The sequence below is a fragment of the Phasianus colchicus genome, chromosome 1, assembly GCF_987193195.1.
Source record: "Phasianus colchicus chromosome 1, bPhaCol1.hap1.1, whole genome shotgun sequence".
In the NCBI taxonomy this organism is placed as follows: Eukaryota; Metazoa; Chordata; class Aves; order Galliformes; family Phasianidae; genus Phasianus; species Phasianus colchicus.
Window position 1 is genome coordinate 157,375,463 of NC_143436.1, and position 13,280 is coordinate 157,388,742.

A 13,280-nucleotide genomic window follows, 5' to 3' on the forward strand; every position below is an offset into this window, starting at 1 on the left:
ATATAGAAACTTGTCATTAGTATTTTCTATCAAAATAACTATTGCTTCTTAATTGTTAGACATGAGGAAGGAGAATAGAAGACACTAATAATTCCCAAGTGCTGTGAGAAATAAGATACTGCCAGAATTCTGGAAACATCTACAGACCTAATCTGTATCAGAACTTACTTTCTGCTGTCTGCATTATTATCTCATCAAGGTCTTTTTCAAGTTTTTCGTAAGTATCTAGTCTTGCCTGAAACTCGGAATTCTGTGTTTGAAGTTCAATAATGCGTGTTTCACTAGAGGACTGAAGACTGTAAAATTCCTTGGTGAGCACCTGTGAGAATGAATAATTGAAAATATCATTGAATCAGCATGATGGCTGTTTATGAAAAAGGTGGAAACTCACATGTAAAATAATCAGCAATACAATACCAAACAACAACAATGTATCACATTGGATGCAACTTTTGCACAGGCATAGCAAATACAGGTATTTGTACTTGAAAAAAATTAGTTCTTTTCTGCTACATTATCTTGTACAGACTACACTCTCATGTCTTATAACACTTTATAGAATCATATGATTATTTGATCTGGAAGGGACTCGTAAAGGTCATTAAGTCCAATTTCCCTGAAATGAACAGGGATACCTACAGCACCATCAGTTTGCTCAGAGCTTGATCCAGCCTAATTCTGAGTGTCTCCAAGAAGGAGCCTTCCACCACCTCTCTGAGCAACGTGTTCCAGTGCTTCATCAGTCTTACTGTAAAAAACTTCTTCCTTGTTTCCAATCTAAATCTCCTCCGTTGTATTCTGAAACTATTCCCTCTTCTCCCACCACAACTGACCCTGCTAAAGACTCTGTCCCTTCCTTCTTATTGCCCCCCCTGTAGATACTGAAAGGCTGCTATCAGGTCTCCCCAGAATTTCCTAAGGCCTTTGTCTCAACCTGGAAAAATGACAATTTTAAAGGACAGTTACAACAACCAAAGTAATAGTTATAAAAATTAATAGAGAAGTAAAAAAAGCATGACTGCATTTCTTTTTTGTTGATTCAATTAGATTCATATACCAGTAATCAATTTAGTAGAATGTTCCTTTATGGAATAGTAAATGTACAAATAACAAGATCTGTTATTTAACTTAGATTCTTATTATTTACTCATTATTGAAAAATAATACATAATAAGCATTTGGAACTAATGTAAATACTTAATCTACCAACATTCAACAAAAAGGGACATATTCAAAATTAAAAGTTAGGAAGTTCTGTATATAAACTAAAGCTTAACGAGAAAGTTAAGTGATATGGTGCTTGAAAATAAAAAAATGCAACATTGACAAGTAGTGCAAAACCAGCTAGAATGAAAATCTTTCATTAGTGAAGTAGTAATCTATGTACTGTGCAGAAAAAGAAAAAAACAAGTAATCAAGTAGTACATCAGCTAATAATAACTTCATGAATTTAAGTCCCACACATTGAAGATTATGACTGAATATAGGTCCTGAGATGCAGGAATACTGCATACCGTACACAGCAGTAATGCTGTATGCAGTCAGAAATACTAAGCTATCCACAGTATTTAGGAAAATAAGCAACACAAATATAAAAACATAGAAAACATCAATCTATTGTCATAGAAGGTTACATTTATAGGTCAGATTTTGGCAACATATAAAACAGTTTCATAGTTTTAGCATGTTTAAGACAAACTATGCTGAAATCCAATCAAAAAGATTTTTTCATGAAGCAGCTACAGCTCTATAGCTGCGTCCCAAGTTACCAGTGACTACATTACTCAAAATCAATATGCTGTACAAAAAAAAAAAAAAAAAGATGAGAAAATATTAATACACTGATCATGTGTTTTAGAAAAGAAATATAAGAAATCAGTCAAAAGGAACAAATGCAAAAAATAAGGATTTCAAATGTTTAAATTCTGCAGTAATATTTTATAATGAAACGGCATATCTCTATCAGGAAAAGGAAATGCCAGGAGAACTAGTACAGCTGAATGCCACATATTCAAGAGTTTATTCAAATCAAATAAATATCTGAAGAAAATGGAAACGCAACTCAAATGTAACTTCCTTACTCAAAGTTTAGACATGTCTGTGCAATTAAAATTTATTTAGTAACCTCAAAGTCTAGCACAGCTGGCACTCCCAGTGCTCGTGACCACAACTAACCTCATCAGCCAGGATCTGAATGTTCCAATACAGACAGAACAACAAGAAATTACATTTCATCTAAAGCTTTGTTTCCACTCTGTAACTGTTTCCACTCTATAGCTCCTTTTCATAAATATCCCAGTAATGCAGAATCTCCAATAACAGCATATTTACCCCCCAAAACAAAAACAACATGCTAGTGTGCAGGTCACTGGCTGTGATGAGTGCCAGAGCCTGGCCCTTGCAGTGCCAGGCGATGGAGGCAGCACTTGTGTAAGATGTGACCAGCTAAAGGACTTACTTTGCCTTGTGGTCAACCTGAAGGAGGAGGTGGAGAGGCTGAGGACCATAAAGGAATGTGAGAGGGAGATTGATTGGTGGTGCCAGTCCCTATCAGCCCCGAGATCTTGGCACACAGCTGAGGCTCCGCGTGGAGCGTGTCACCCCCTGCCGCCTTGCAAACAGGTGGTAGAGAGGAACCAGCAGGTAGATTGTGTTCCTGCTGCAGTGCAAGGCAATTTGAGAGCAGAGCAAGGCAATTTAAGGGAGGAGGAGAAGTGGAAAAGGATACCCGCTCGGCGAAGTGGGCGTCCTCCATCCTGACCATCCTCGGCTCCCCAGGTGCCTCTGCAAAATAGGTTTGAGGCCCTGGATCTCGAGGGAGAGGTGAGTGAGGGGGTGGAGGGAGGTCCACCCGTGAGGTTGCCTCGGGCGAAGCGGTCGACCCCACGCCTCAAGACTGCCTCCACCTGGAAGGACAGAAGGGTGGTTGTCATAGGTGACTCCCTGCTGAGAGGAACTGAAGGCCCTATATGTCGGCCTGACCCTACCCGCAGGAAACTTCCTGGTCTGATTCGCCCTTCTGATTATTACCCATTATTGATAGTTCAGGCTGGCAGTGACGAAGTCGCTGAGAGAAGCCTGAGGTCTATCAAGGAAGACTTCAGGGGACTGGGGCGGGTAGTTGAAGGAACGGGTGTGCAGGTGGTTGTTTCTTCTATACCTTCAGTGGCAGGGAAGGATACCGAGAGGATCCAAAAAACCCAACTCATAAATAAATGGCTAAGAAGTTGGTGCAAGCACAGGAACTTCGGTTTTTTTGACCACGGGGCAATTTACTCTGCACCTGGCATGATGGCTGCAGATGGAAGTAGCCTGTCTCCAAGCGGTAAGAGGATCCTAGCCCAGGAACTGGCAGGGCTCATTGAAAGGTGTTTAAACTAGGTATGAAGGGGGAAGGGGACAGAATGAGGGCCACTGGGGTTGAGCGGGTAGTTCGTGGCTCAAAACAGAGTTCGATGGGTGAAAAGGGTGGAGTTCAAAGGTATGGAGAGGGGCAGGGGGGTGCTGCTTCCCTAAAGTGTCTATACACTAATGCACGCAGCATGGGAAATAAACAGGAAGAGTTGGAGATCTGTGTGCGGTCACAAGGCCATGATCTCATTGCGATCGCGGAGACGTGGTGGGACAGCTCGCATGACTGGAATGTTGTCATGGATGGCTATGTGCTTTTTAGGAAAGATCGGCCGGCGAGGCGGGGTGGTGGAGTTGCTCTTTATGTGAGACAGCAGCTAGAATGTATTGAACTCCACCCGGGGGAGGGTGATGCAGCAGTGGAGAGCTTGTGGGTGAGAATCAAGGGGCAGGCTGGTATGGGTGACACTGTTGTGAGTGTGTACTACAGACCCCCTGATCAGGAGGAGGAGGTTGATGAGGCCTTCCATAAGCAACTGGAAGTAGCGTCGCAATCCCAGGCGCTGGTGTTTATGGGGGACTTCAATTATCCAGATATTTGCTGGAAAAGCAACGTGACCAGGCACGTGCGGTCCAGACAGTTCCTGCAATGTGTCGAAGACAACTTTCTGATGCAGGTGGTGGAGGAACCGACGAGGGGAGGGGTGTTACTGGACCTTATTCTCACAAATAAGGACGGGTTTGTTAAGGAAGTAAAAGTTGGGGGTAGCTTGGGTTGTAGTGACCACGAGATGGTGGAGTTCAAGATCTTGAGTGGAAGAAGCAAAGCAAAAAGTAGGATTGCTACCCTGGACTTTAGGAGAACCAACTTTGATCTCTTCCGGGACCTACTTGGAGCTATCCTGTGGGCTAGGGTGTTAGAAGGTAAGGGGGCCTGTGAGAGCTGGTCAGCATTTAAATAGCTCTTCTTCCAAGCCCAGGATCGGTGCGTCCCTGTGAGCAAGAAATCGGGAAAGGGTGGCAGGAGACCTGTGTGGATGAGCAAGGAGCTCATGCGCAAACTCAAAGGGAAAAAGGTGGTCCATGAAATGTGGAAAAAGGGTCTGACCACTCGGGAAGAATATAGAAATGTTGTCAGGGCCTGCAGGGATGCGACGAGGAAGGCTAAAGGCCGCCTGGAATTGAATCTAGCAAAGGTGGTAAAGGATAATAAAAAAGGCTTTTTAAAGTATGTTAACAGTAAAAGGAAGACTAGGGAGAATGGTGGTTAGTGAGAAGGTCTGGGGAATGGAAGACTTCCCTTTAGTCAGGGAAGAGGCGGTCCAAGAGCGCCTAGGCAACACCAATGTTCATCAATCCATGGGACCCGATGGGGTGAATCCACAGATGCTGAGGGAGCTGGCAGAGGTGATTGCTGAACCGCTCTCTATCATTTTTGAGAGGTCTTGGAGAATGGGGGAGGTGCCTAAAGACTGGAGGATAGCCAATGTCACTCCGGTCTTCAAAAAGGGCAAGAAGGAAGATCCAGGCCAGTCAGCCTCACCTCTGTCCCTGGAAAGGTGATGGAACAGATTGTGCTGGATGCCATCTCCAGACAACTGGAAGAAAAGGAGGTTATCAGGAGTAGTCAGCACGGGTTCACCAGGGGGAGGTCATGCTTGACCAACCTGGTAGCCTTCTATGATGTTGTCACTGGCTGGGTGGATGGGGGGAGAGCAGTGGATGTAGTCTACCTTGATTTCAGCAAGGCATTTGACACTGTCTCCCACGACATCCTTATAACAAAGCTGAGGAGGTGCGGGATAGATAAGTGGACAGTGAGGTGGGTTGAGAACTGGCTGACTGGCAGAGCACAGAGGGTTGTCATTGGTGGTGCAGAGTGTGGTTGGAGACCTGTAACTAGCAGTGTTCCCCAGGGGTCGGTGCTGGGTCCGGTCTTGTTCAACATCTTCATCAATGACCTTGATGAGGGGATAGTGGCCACCCTCAGCAAGTTTGCTGATGATATGAAGTTGGGAGGATTGGCTGACACGTGTGAAGGCTGTGCTGCCATTCAGCAAGACCTGGACAGGCTGGAGAGCTGGGCAGAAAGAAACCAGATGAGGTTTAACAAAAGCAAGTGTAGAGTCTTGCACCTAGGGAGGACTAATTGCATGCACCGGTACAGGTTGGGGGATGACCTGCTGGAGAGGAGCTCTGCAGAGAGGGACCTGGGTGTCCTGGTGGATGACAGGTTGGCCATGAGCCAGCAGTGTGCCCTTGTGGCCAAAAAGGCCAATGGCATTCTGGGGTGCATTAAGAAGAGCGTGGCCAGCAGGTCGAGGGAGGTGATCCTCCCCCTCTACTCTGCCCTGGTAAGGCCTCATCTGGAGTACTGTGTCCAGTTCTGGGCTCCCCGGTACAAAAGACAGGGATCTCTTGGAAAGAGTCCAGCGGAGAGCCACAAAGATGGTGAAGGGCCTGGAGCATCTCCCCTATGAAAAAAGGCTGAGTGATCTGGGTCTGTTTAGCCTTGAGAAGAGAAGACTGAGAGGAGACCTGATCCAGGTCTATATATATCTAAGGTGTGGGGGGCAAAGTGGCGAGGCCAGACTCTTTTCAGCAGTGTGCGGAGACAGGACAAAGGGAAATGGCCAGAAGCTGGAGCATAGGAAGTTCCGCACCAATGTGCGCAAGAACTTCTTTACGGTGAGGGTGACGGAGCACTGGAACAGGCTGCCCAGGGAGGTTGTGGAGTCTCCTTCTCTGGAGATATTCAAGACCCGCCTGGACGCCTACCTGTGCGACCTGGTGTAGGGATCCTGCTTTGGCAGGGGGGTTGGACTCGCTGATCTCTGGAGGTCCCTTCCAACCCCTACGATTCTGTGATTCTGTGACTGCCATAGCTGACATCTGGAAAAAAAATATTCTGTTCTACTGTGTATGCTACTGTCTGTTTTACACACACTGTCAATTTCATTTAAATCTCACAAATTGGATGCAGTGATATGTTTTCAGGACTAACTTTGCACAAATGAAGAAATTTTGTTTTGATGTAAGCTTCCTCTGCTGCAGACTGGACATCTTTCCAATACTACAGTTAGTCTAACAGGATATATTACATTTTTGAAAGTAAATATTTGAAAGAAAATAAATTCTAACCTTGTTTAGATAAAAAGGTCCAACTCATTGAACTTCATGTAAACAGATGTAGTGGGTATAAGTATCAAAATGCTGGCAGTAGTCTCTTGATAGTGTAAAGTTTATCTACTGTGCATGTAGCTGTCATGGTTTTGTGATTTTTGGTTATCAGTATTCCGCATCATAACATCATGTACTGCACTGGGAGTTAAAGTGTTAATGCTCCAGTTCCGTGTACCGTCCGGAAGAGAACAACTACATTCCCCAGGGGCTTTGCAATCAGAGAGGAGATAGAACTTCTGGCAAGGTTACCTGCTGCACTCTTCCTCGTCTCCCTGCTGCTCAACCAGACTGTGCATCTCATCTCAGCATTATGGTGAGGCCTATCCACCTTTCGGACATTCTCTCTCTCATTATATTTGATTTATTAGCTTCAATTCTAATTACATTGTATTATGGTGTGTTATCTTGCATTCCAATATTATATTTAGTAAATTTGTTTCTCCTCAGATTGTTGCCACTGTTTTTGATTATTTTGGGGTCCCGTTTCCCTTTTTCGGAGGTGTGGATTTTGTGAAATCCCTCCATCCCTCTAGTCACAGAACTCGGCCGAACCAGCCCGTAAACCATTGACAATAGTGTATTCGCATAGCAGTAAAATTTTATGCACTATGTGTCTTAGATTCATGTGGGCTAGAATTGTTTTCTTTAGAGTGTCTGGTACAACACTATGTTTTGGTTCCAGGAAAAAAGCAGTGTTGATAACAAACTGATCACAGAATCATAGAATCATCAAGGCTGGAAAAGACCTTCAAGATCATCCAGTCCAACCATCCACCTATCACCAATAGTTCTCACTAAACCATGCCCCTCAACACAACGTCTCAACATTCCTTGAACACCTCCAGGGTTGGTGACTCCACCACCTCCCTGGACAGGACATTCCACCGCCTGACCACTCTTCCAGAAAACCAGTATTTTCTAATGTGAAGCCTGAATCTCCCCTGGTACAGCTTGCGGCCATTCCCTCCAGTCCTATCACTAGTTACACAAGAGAAGAGGCCGACCCCCAGCTCACTACAACCTCCCGTTAGGTAGTTACAGAGAGCAATAAGGTCTTCCCTGAGCCTCCTCTTCTCCAGACTGAACAATCCCAGCTCTCTCAGCCACCCCTCATAAGACCTGTGCTCCAGACTCCTCACCAGTTTTGATGCCCTTCTCTGGACACGTTCCAGGGCCTCAATGTCTTTCTTGTAGTAAGGGGCCCAAACCTGAACACAGTACTTGAGGTGCGGGCTCACTAGCGCTGAGTACTGGGGGACAATTACTTCCCTGCTCCTGCTGGCAACACTGTTTCTGATGCCATTGGCCTTAGCCACACTGCAGGCTCATGTTCAGCCAAGCATCCATCAGTATCCTCGAGGTCCATTTCCTCCACACAATCTTCCAGCCACTCTGTCCCAAGCCTTTAACACTGCCTGAAGATGTTATGGCCAAAGTGCAGGACCTGGGCACTTGGACTTGTTGAACCTCACGCCATTCACCTCAGCCTAGCTATCTAGATGCCTCTGTAGGACCCTGTTACCATCAAGCAGATCGACACTTCCTAGCAATCTGGTTTCATCTGAAAACTTACTGAGGGTGCACTCAATGCCCTCACCCAGTTCATCAATAAAGATACTGAAGAGGACAGGCCCATACCCTTGGGGAACACCACTCATGACCAGTTGCCAGCTGGATTTAACTCCATTCACTACCACTCACTGGGTCCAGCCCTCCAGCCAGCTCCTCACCCAACACAGCATACCTGTCCAAGCCACAGGCTGCAGCTTCTCCAGGAGAATATTGAGGCAGACACTGTGGGAGGCTTTGCTGAAGTTAAGATCACATCAACAGCCTTTTTCCCTCACCATCCAGGTGGGTAACTCCATTATAGAAAGAGATCAGATTGGTCAAGCAGGCCCTGCCCTTCATAAATCCATGCCGGCTGGGCTTGATCCCCTGGTTGCCTCACACATACTGTGTAATCTCACTCAAGATGATCTGCTCCATAACCATTCCTGGCACCGAGATCAGGCTGACAAGCTGTAGGACCCCAGATCATCCTTACAATCCTTCTTGTAGAAGAGTCACATCGGCAAGTCTCCCGTCTTCTGGGACCTCCCCAGCTGACCAGGAATGCTGATAGATGATGGAAAGTGGCTTGGCTATCATCTCCACCAGTTCCTTCAGCACTCTTGGATGGATCTCATCCAGACCCATGGACTTGTGGCAGTTCACATGGAATAGTAGGCCTCTGACTGTTTCCTCCTGAATCATGGGGGATTTATTCCTCTCCCCATCTGAGACTTCCAGGTCAAAGAGTAGAGTACCCTGATGATAACTGGCTTGACTTTTAAGGACAGATGTAAATAAGACATTGAGAACCTCAGCCTTTTCCTTATCCTCAGTGGTCACATTTCCAGATGCATCCAGTAAATAATGGAGGTTCCCCTTGGTCCTCCTCTTACTGTTAATAACTCTGTAAAAGAATTTTTTGTTCCCTTTTACTCCAACAGCTAAGTTCAGTTCAAGCTGGGCTTTTGCCTTTCTAATTTTCTCCCTGCACATCCTACCAACTTCTTTGTACCCTCTCCAAGTTGCACAGTGCAGAGCCAAGGCCATTTTTAAGCAAAGGGGCCAGGGAGCTGAGAGGGAACAGAATTAGGACAGCTGACCCAAAATGGCCACAGGGATATGCCATTCCATATGACATCATATGGAAGGAGTTCTGAAGGTGTTGGGAGTTAATCTCCCTCTCTTCCATTGCTTAGAGGACTAGCTGGGTATTGATGTGTGTGGTTAGCAATTGCTTGTGCATCTCTTGTCATATATATTCACATAAATACATACACACACACACACACACACACACACATCATTACTATTGCCCTTCTCCTTTTCTCTGTCTTAGTAAATAGTTTTATCTCAACCCCTGAGTCCACTTGTATTTCCAGATTCTCTCCCCCATCCCACTTGGAAGGGTGGGAGTGAGCAATGGCCTGTGTAGTGCTTAGCCACCTGCCAGGTTAAACCGCGACACTATGTTATTGAAGTTAGACTCCTGAATAAGAATTTGTGATGTGTTTTCATGTACTAACACAATACATTGGTGTTTCTGAGGTACATTTTTTTTTTCCCTTAATATCATTACCTGAATATATTCTACTCTTTTTGGTACTGGAGGGCCAGTATAACATCTCCCCGGAGCCTTCTCTTCTCCAGGCTGAACAGCCTCAGCTCTCTCAGCTTCTTTCATAGGAGAAGTGCTTCAGTCCTCCAAACGTCATTGTGAGAAGTTTTTTAAAACAGGCTGTTTTACAAAGGTTGTTAATGCAAACCTATAATTACACTGATACTATTTTTCAAACTGTTTTCCAAAACTTAATTTTATCATTACTATTATTAAGGTTGTAGGCTTCATATTAATGTTCTCGTAACTGTCGTGGATAGCAAAAAAAAAATAGATAATACAGAAACAGTAATATCTTCAATAGAATGATAGAAGTTGGAAGAAGCTCACAAGGACCATTGAGTTCATCTATCTGCACAGAACAAGCTAAATCTATACCTAAGAGCACTGTCAAACACGTCTTGATCATTGATAGTCTTGGGGCCATGAAAACTTCCCTGGGGAGCCTGTTCAAGTGCTTCATCAGTCTCTCAAGAAATAACATTTTCTTAATATCATAAAATTATATCATAGAATGGCCTGTGTTAAAAAGGACCGGAATGATCATCTGGTTTCAACCCCCCTGCTATGGGCAGGGCCAACAACCACTAGACCAGGCTGCCCAGAGCCACATCCAGCCCAGCCTTGAATGCCTTCAGGGATGGGGCATCCACAACCTCCTTGGGCAACCCGTTCCAGTGCATCACCACCCTCTGGGTAAAAAACTTCCTCCTAATATCTAGCCTGAACCTCCCCTGTCTCAGTTTAAAACCATTCCCCCTTATCCTGTCACTATCTACCCATGTAAACAGTCATTCCCTCTCCTGTTGATAAGCTCCCTTCAAGTACTGGAAGGCCACAAATGAGGTCCCCCCAGAGCCTTCTCCTCTCAAAGTTAAACAAACCCAGTTCCCTCAACCTTTCCTCATATGAAAGGTGCTCCAGCCTTCTGATCATCTTAGTGGCCCTCCTCTGGACCCGCTCCAAGAGCTCCACATCCTTCCTGCACTGGGGAACCCAGGTCTGGACACAGTACTCCACATGGGGCTTCACAAGAGCTGAGTATAAGTGGGGGACAATCACCTCCCTCTCCCTGCTGGCCACCTGTTTTTTAATGCAGCCCAGGGTTGTGAGAATCCTTCTTTGTTTTTTGCCTCAAAGCTTGCTTCCTATTTCTTGTGATAATACTGACTTGTCTAGGAGATCATAGAATCATAGAATCACAAGGCTGGAAACAACCTGTAAGATCATCTAGTCCAACCATCTTCACACTGACACTGCTACCACAAGCTACTAAACCATATCTCGCAGCTCCTCGTCCAGACACCTCTTGAACACTGCCAGAGATGGCGACTCCACCACCTCCCTTGGCAAGCCATTCCAGTGTCTGACCACCCTCTGAGAGAAAAAGTTCTTCCTTAAGTCTAACCTAAACCTCTTCTGATACAACTTGCAGCCATTTCCCCGGGTCCTGTTCGTTGTCTGGGAGAAGAGGCCAAACCCCTCCTCACCACAACCTCCCTTTAGGAAGTTATAGAGTGCAATAAGGTCTCTCCTGAGCCCCCTCTTCTCCAGACTAAACAATCCCAGCTCCCTCAGCCACTCCTCATAGGACTTGTGCTCCAGACCCCTCACCAGTTTCATTGCCCTTCTCTGGACACGCTCCAGGGCCTCAGTGTCTTTTTTGTAGTGAGGGGCCCAAAACTGAACACAATATTCGAGGTGCGGCCTCAGCAGTGCTGAGTACAGGGGGATGATCACCTCCCTGCTCCTGCTGGCCACACTATTTCTAATGCAGGCCAGGATGGCACTGGCCCTTTTGGCCACCTGGGCACACTGTCAGCTCATGTTCAGCCGAGCATCAACCAACACCCCCAGGTCCCTTTCCTCTTCCAATCATCCAGCCACTCGTCCCCAAGCCTACCGCGCTGCATGGGGTTGTTGCGGCCAAAATGCAGGACCCAGCACTTGGCCTTGTTGAATCTCATTCCATTCATCTCAGCCCATCGATCCAGCTTCACTAGATCCCTCTGAAGGGCCTCCCTGCCCTCAGGCAGATCAACACCACCTCCCAACTTGGTGTCATCTGCAAACTTGCTGACGGTACACTCAATCCCCTCGTCTGGTCATCAATAAAGATATTAAACAAGATAGGCCCCAGTACCAACCCCTGGGGGACACCACTGGAAATGGGTCGTCAGCTGGACTTAACTCCATTGACCATCACCTGTTGAGCACGGCCCTCCAGCCAGTTTCTTACCCAAAGGAGTGTGTACCTGTCCAGGCCACAGGCAGCCAGTTTCCCCAGAGGAACACTGTGAGAGACCATGTCAAAGGCTTTGGTGAAGTCTAGGTAGACTACATCAACAGCCTTTCCTTCATCTACCAGTCTGGTCACCCAGTCGTAGAAGGAGATGAGGTTGGTCAAGCATGACCTGCCTTTCATGAACCCGTGCTGGCTCGGCCTGATCCCCTGGACACCACGCACATGCCGTGCGATCTCACCCAAGATGATTTGCTCCATTACTTTCCCCAGAACCGAGGTCAGGCTGACAGGCCTATAGTTCCCTGGATCCTCCTTACGACCCTTCTTGTAGATGGGAGTCACATTGGCAAGCCTCCAATCCTCTGGGACCTCTCCAGACAACCAGGAGCGCTGACAGATGGTCAAGAGAGGCTCAGCAATCACCCCCGCCAGCTCCCTCAACACCCGAGGGTGTAGGCCATCCGGTCCCATGGAGTTGTGACAGTCCAGATGGAGGAGGAGCTCTCTGACTGTCTCCACCTGAATTGCTGGGGGTGGTTTCTGAGTAGTGTCCCAGATTTCCAGATCAGGGCATAAAATGCCCAGAGGATAATTGGTCTGGCTATTAAAGGCAGATGTAAGGAAGGCATTAAGGACCTCAGCCTTCTCCTTGTCCTCAGTGGCCACATTCCGTGCTGCATCAAGTAAAGGATGAAAATTATCCTTGGTTCTTCTTTTGCCGTTGATATATTTATAAAAGGATTTTTTATTGTCTTTTACTGCAGTGGCCAATCTGAGTTCAAGCTGGGCTTTTGCCTTCCTAACTTCCCTCCCTGCATACCTTAGCTACTTCTTTGTAATCTTCCCAACTAGCCTGTCCCTTCTTCCAGAGGACATAGACTCTCTTTTTCTCCCTGAGTCTCAACAATAGTTCCCGGCTCATCCACACCGGCCGTCTACCCCTGCAGCTCGCCTTACAGCACTCAGGGACAGTCTGTTTTTGCACCTTTAAGATTTCCGTCTTGAGGAGCATCCAAGCTTCCTGGACCCCTTTAAGAAGCGACTCCCAAGGGACCCGTGCTATAAGCGCCCTGAACAGATGAAAGTCTATCCTCTGGAAGTTCAAGAAAGTAGTTTTGCTGGTCACTCTCTTGACACCTCCAAGAATAGAGAATTCTACAGTTCTATGGTCGCTCTGCCCAAGACGGTCTCCAACCTTCACTTCTCCCACCAGTCCTCTGTTAGTGAAGATCAGGTCTAGCAGGGCACCACGCCTGGTAGGCTCTCCTACCAGTTGCATAAAGAAGCTATCCTCCACGCACTCTAAAAACCTCTTGGACTGCTTCCTCTGTG

The 13,280-nt window shown here is 46.4% G+C and overlaps 1 protein-coding gene across 3 annotated transcripts in view; it reads right to left on the reverse strand.

Moving 5' to 3' along the window:
- The window catches only part of PIBF1 (progesterone immunomodulatory binding factor 1), a 164,481-nt gene that overhangs the window by 53,918 nt on the left and 97,283 nt on the right, over nucleotides 1–13,280 (reverse strand). For all 3 annotated transcript variants that reach the window (XM_090130912.1, XM_090130908.1, XM_090130919.1), the window contains one exon: nucleotides 169–319. In XM_090130912.1, the coding sequence (XP_089987038.1) occupies nucleotides 169–319 (151 nt within the window). The remainder of the gene's footprint in view (nucleotides 1–168; nucleotides 320–13,280) is intronic.